This window comes from Anomaloglossus baeobatrachus, chromosome 8 (genome assembly GCF_048569485.1).
Source record: "Anomaloglossus baeobatrachus isolate aAnoBae1 chromosome 8, aAnoBae1.hap1, whole genome shotgun sequence".
In the NCBI taxonomy this organism is placed as follows: Eukaryota; Metazoa; Chordata; class Amphibia; order Anura; family Aromobatidae; genus Anomaloglossus; species Anomaloglossus baeobatrachus.
Genome location: NC_134360.1, coordinates 181,130,036 through 181,136,035, shown reverse-complemented (window position 1 = coordinate 181,136,035; position 6,000 = coordinate 181,130,036). Strand labels below are relative to the sequence as shown.

The 6,000-nt window shown below is 39.9% G+C and overlaps 1 protein-coding gene across 4 annotated transcripts in view; it reads left to right on the top strand.

The window, feature by feature from the left end:
* The window catches only part of PBX1 (PBX homeobox 1), a 172,288-nt gene that overhangs the window by 144,128 nt on the left and 22,160 nt on the right, over positions 1-6,000 (top strand). For 2 of the 4 annotated variants that reach the window (XM_075322274.1, XM_075322273.1), the window contains 2 exons: positions 1,236-1,371; positions 3,579-3,738. In XM_075322274.1, the coding sequence (XP_075178389.1) occupies positions 1,236-1,371; positions 3,579-3,738 (296 nt within the window). Of the gene's footprint in view, positions 1-1,235; positions 1,372-3,578; positions 3,744-6,000 lie in introns of those variants that run through there. The other 2 variants (XM_075322275.1, XM_075322276.1) reach the window with 2 other exon arrangements.

Sequence of the window (6,000 nt, the reverse complement as noted above, 5' to 3'; positions counted from 1 at the left end):
ACCGTGACCCCGACGATAAATCGTTAGCGATGTTGGAGCGTGTAAAGTACTCTCTACAGGCAATGTGCATTTTGAAGGATGAGCAAATTAGTCTACCTCCAAAAGGAAGAAACCTGTACATGTATCCGTGTAGTGTCATCCCATGTCTCTTCTGAAAGGTTGTAAAGGTTACTCTTACTAAATTACTTGTAAGAGTTTGTAACCGCGTAGAGTAAGACCAGTTGCTATCATTTTAAACCATGTGAGGAAACTGGAAAATTAGCATGGTGTTTACTGCGCTGCTGAGAAGTAACAGAAGACCAATGCACTGCATCCAGAAGAAGGGCGGTTTCTATCTCAACGCGTTTCGAAATCATCATCACATTTCTTTAGGAGAATCAGCTGCTAGACTAAAAACCGAACTTAAAATGATGCCATCTGGGTTAAAACCTTCATATCTGGGCAGCTAGATTCCAGCTATAAAGGGGAGTGAACACAGCCTGGTTATAGGGTGGAGAGCTCAATCAGAAAGAGATACACTATAAGTATACAAAAAAACTGACCAGCACATCCAACAGGTGTGAACAGGTGTTAGGTTCCCAGTATACAGAGATAACCTTGGCATGGTGACCGGGCTCACATGCATTGGCCAATTCATATGGTAAATATCTGTCTTTTTTCAAATATTACTATAGCTGTAATGCAATACCAGAGTTCCCTTATTCATTGTTAGTATTCCAGTGTGCAGCTGTACATGTTTCATAGTTATGAATATGGCCTTAGACACTAAATTATGGAAATATCAGGCTTCATTAACACTTCTGGAATCAAGAGACAGTGGAAAGGGTTAAACGCCGTGGTTTTGCCTAGAAATAAGTCCAAGGGTATAAGTTGGTGGTTTATTTTCTACGCGTTTCGGAGAGTTCCCTGTCCAGACAAAAATCAACGTACACTTCTGGCAGAGGCCTATAATGTTTATTTGCAAATGAAAGTTTAGTAGACTATGCTTTTTTTATATAAGTTATGCTTGCCAAACCAGTGTGTTTTACAGTGGCACAGTTTTGGGATCTGCAGGATGTGGAGGTCTAGGAACATGTCTGGGGTATATGTTGCGTATACTTTGAGCTCTTCCATCAGTCTTTCTGAAGTGTCTCTGATAATGTTAAACTACTACAAACCACATACAGAGTTCACCACTGTGCATTTTTACTGTCTGTATTTTAACAGTGGACTTATTTTTTATTTTTCTTTGATAGACGGAAGAGAAGAAACTTCAACAAGCAAGCTACAGAAATTTTGAACGAGTATTTCTATTCACACCTCAGCAACCCATACCCCAGTGAAGAGGCCAAAGAGGAGCTAGCCAAGAAGTGTGGCATCACCGTATCACAGGTGGAGCACGTCTGCACGCCTTACGTAGAAATGCTTAGTCCCTCTGACAGATGGCTTTATTATTCCTCCAGGACATTTTCCATACGATGTCCTATACATTGCATTATAAGCTCATAGTTAAAAGTTTTGGAGGGCACAGAGTTTATAGATGGGGCTCACCTAATCACGAAAACCTAGAGTCTGAGTTCAGTTCATAGCACTGGTTGATTGCTGTAGTCCATTTAAGATATTGGATGTCCATTGATCTCAATAATTCCATGTAACGTTTCAATATACTTCAGTGGCAAGTTTATAACTACTTATTTACCCTGTTGTGGCACTACAGCAAAATTGACCAGTTACCCATCGATTTCTCTTTCGCTGGCATTAGGTTTTGGGGTCCCTTCAATAATATAATAAATGGACACATATTGTCTTGTTTAGGTTCCCTTTAAGCATATGCTTTTCTATCAGCAGATTTGGAGCCTATAAACTGCGGCCACCACCAGTGGGCTCTTATATACAGCATTCTAACAGGATGTATATAAGAGCCCAGGCCGCTGTGTAGAACTTAAAAATCACTTTATAAGACTTACCTAAACGGTCGCTGCGGTGGAGTTGGGTCAAATGGTTGTCTCCGGTGCCAGCACCACCTCTTTCGGCCATCTTTAGCCTCCTTCTTCTGAAGCCTGGGTGCATGACGCATCCTACGTCATCCACACTCACCGGCGTTGAGGTCCTGCGCAGTCGCACTTTGATCTGCCCTGAGCAGGGCAGATCAAAATATTATAGTGCGCCTGCGCGGGACCGGCAAGTGTGTATGACGTAGGACGCATCATGCACACAGGCTTCAGAAGGAGGACAAAGATGGCCAAAAGAGGAGGTGCCAGCATCGGAGAACGGAGACGCCCATCTGACCCAACTCCACCGCAGCGACTGTTTAGGTAAGTATTATAAAGAGATTTTTACGTTCTACACAACAGCCTGGGCTCTTATATACAGCGTGTCAGAATGCTGTATATAAGAGCCCACTGGTGGTGGCCGCCGCAGCTTATAGGCTCCAAATATGCTGACAGGTTCCCTTTAAGGTGTAATGGCTTTAAAATATTTTCGTATGTCACCTTATCCTATTAAAGGAATCATTCATTTTGTCTGTTTAAAAATAACAAAATTAACTTTGCTTCCTAACTATCAGCTCAAACGCTGCCTCTCCGCTTCTTCCCTAGTTTTTAACGTAGCTGTAGCAGTGCCATCATGTTTACAGCATTTGACCGCTGCAGCCAATCACTGGGCTCAGTGGCCTTGTGCCGTTTACTTCAACATCACTGCGGAGACAGTGATTTGGCTGCGGTTGTTGTGTTGTAGACAAGACTGCACCGCTCCAGCTGTATCAACAATGACTAAGGGTGGGTACACACGATCCGGACATGCTGCGTCCTGGGCCCAGCCTGTCTACTCCTGCAGAGACCAAGTGTTGTCCACAGGTCATCGCAGCTCCCGTGCCAACAATCAGGGTTCGGGCTTTCGCTCCCTGAGGAGAACCCTCGCTTCTCCACAAGCATAAACTGTCATGCTATGGCTCGGGAATCCGCGCCACAGGCACGAAAAGAAGCACAGTGGGCATGAGATTTCTATAAATCCCATCCACTGTGCTTCTACTGTACAACACAGCGTCTAGGATGTAGCGAAACTACGTTTCAGCCAAAATACTGCTATCCCAGATCGTGGGCACGTACCCTGAGGGATAAACTGAAACACAGCGTTGTGGAACATTGAAAGGTTAGTAAAGATAGTTTTGAAAATTTTAAACAGGACAAGACCAATTTTAATATACAGAGGGGCAACCCCGAAAACTATTGTTTATTGGAAGTTGGGAGTCCTGGAACCCCTCCAATCACTGAAACCAAAGGGCTCAGCTGATGCATGAGAGCGGTGCATGGGCTCAATACAAAGTGTGTGCTTGTCTGTGCACTGTTCTGCGCACACTCGTGCATAAGTCCAGTGCTTCTGCAGCCTGGTTTCCTTGATCAGTGGTGTTCTCAGGACCCCACACCGGTCAATGGTCCTTAATAGGGGTTTCAGTTTATCGATCATTTCTTAAAAGTTTAAGCACATGGATTCTTTATGTTGCCAATAATTGAAGGACCGTGTATATACTGTACATATGTTAAACTTTGCAAACTTATCCCTGTAAACTGGTCTCCCTGTTTCTATCGCACAAACTGCAGGTATCAAACTGGTTTGGAAATAAGCGAATCCGCTACAAGAAGAACATAGGTAAATTTCAAGAGGAAGCCAATATATATGCTGCCAAAACAGCTGTGACTGCTACCAATGTGTCAGTTCACGGAAGTCAAGCCAATTCGCCCTCAACTCCCAGTTCTGCTGGTTAGTTTATGTTTTTTTGTTTTCTTTTCTTTTTTTCTTTTTCTTTTTATCTTTTTTTTTTTCTTTTTGTTTGTTGCTATTTTAGTTTTCTCTTACCTCCAGCCTTTCATTACTGTAGACTTTTTGTCCACTTTGTTCTCTCCCCATCTTGTCTTGATGCCATCGCCGTCCTCGTCTTACCTTCTGTCTTGTTTGTGCCCTTTCTCTTTGCTCTTCTATATCGTCTCTTTTCCCTGTTTTTGTTTTGCTTTCCCTTGCTTATTTTCTAGATTAGCTTCCCGCTGTCTGTGTTCAGATATTACCATATTCTCTAATGTCTTTTTCACACCTATAATTACCTCAGTAATATTGGGATTTGAGTTATTAAAGCCTCTTGAAATAGCCCGCAGCAGCTACCATTTTGTGTTCTTTTCGACTATTAAAGATCCTGATGACTTGTGCTTTCACCTTATTTGTAGTCTTTATGAAATAGCCGGTCTGCCATCTTTAAAGGCTGGCTGTCCATATTGCCTATATAAAAATGGTTGAAAGTCTAAATACATGAACCACAATGCTGATACATTACATTTTTGCAATTATACTGAACTATTTCTTCATTTATGGTATTGTAGGACCATCAAGACCCTAAAATTTGTGGCCTTATTTACTCTTGATTTGCAATGTATTTGCTGATTTGAACATCTTTATTTTTTGGTTTTTTTTTTACTTTTGCTTTTATTATATTATAGAGATTTTATGTGTTGTCCTTCAAGAATACCAGACCTATCTGTAATGTAGAATTTGATCTCCGTGCTTTAATTTAACTTACTATAAATGGGAATTAAGTCATAATCGTAGCCAAAAAGTTACACAAAAGGCAATTTTTTTTAATATATATATATATATATATATATATATATATATATATATATATAATATATATATATATATATATATATATATATATATATATATATATATATATATATATATATATATATATATATATATATATATATATATATATATATATATATATATATATATATATTTTTTAATCAACTATTTGCCTCCCCTATCAATCTATATAATACTTGAGGTTTAAAGAGAAAAGCTGCTTAGGCTGCACCATTGCTCAGTCTGAAGAAGGGAAGACTTTGGTTCTTCACCTTAGGGTGGGACTAAGAGTTTTCTGAAACAAGAACTGCCCTACCCTACCCTCGTCTTCAGTCTGAAGGGCCTTAATTTAGTCCCACCCTAAGGTGAAGAACCAGAGTTTTCAAAAACAAAAACTGGTCTACCTTTCCCTCATCTTCAGTCTGAAGGGCCTTCATTTAGTCCCACCCTAAGATGGAGAACCAGAGTTTTCGGATAGAAAAATTGTTCTACCCTTCTCTCGTCTTCAGTCTGAAAAAGGGCCATAATTTAGTCCTACCCCAAGATGGAGAACCAGAGTTTTCGGAAAGAAATACTGGTCTCCCCTTACCTGGTCTTCAGTGTGTCAGATATATTTGCTTTTTTTGATCTATACCAAACCATGTGCTGCACTATATGAAGTCTACCTCCAATCAGGTTATGTGATTTATTGGCTGCTGTCCGCTTACCAGACCTGTGTTACCTGATCGTAAGCTTATTCACCCTGTACAGAATGTTAATTCCTTAATGGCACCTTATTGAATTTAAGTGAGCCAAGCGTGAAGGGTGATCTTACCAAATCCTTCAATAATATGATCATTATTTTGGAACAAACTCCATTGGAATGATCTGTATAATTTATTGCCCCAGGCTGTGCAATAATTAGATCTCTGTAGTTGATCACTTGTTGATGTCATCATTAAGTAATTTGGCTAATGAAATCTCCAGGAATTGATTCTGGGATAGTTGGCAAGTCTCCAGAAAAGAGATTAAGGATTGAACTATGGGGAATTGAGCATAACACGGATAGAGGTTAGGAATGATAGACGAAGAGCGATGGGGTTTGGGGCAGCAGCATGGAATAAAATGGATCATAACACAGTGGCAAAATTAGAAAATTAGACTTTGATCTGGAGCTTTGTTCATGTCCATGTATGCAAGGTGATAACTTCTGTTATGCCTGTGTACATTAGCTTAGGTGATGGGTTTGCGCTAATCATTTAGTTATCTCCTTTTACATGGAGGTTAACCACTTGGTTTGTTTTTCATTATTCTCTATGTGATCTTTAATTTTAATTTGTTAGTTGTATAAAATATTTGAGTTATTGATTGCTATACTTAGTTACTGTTACATTTTATATAACTTTT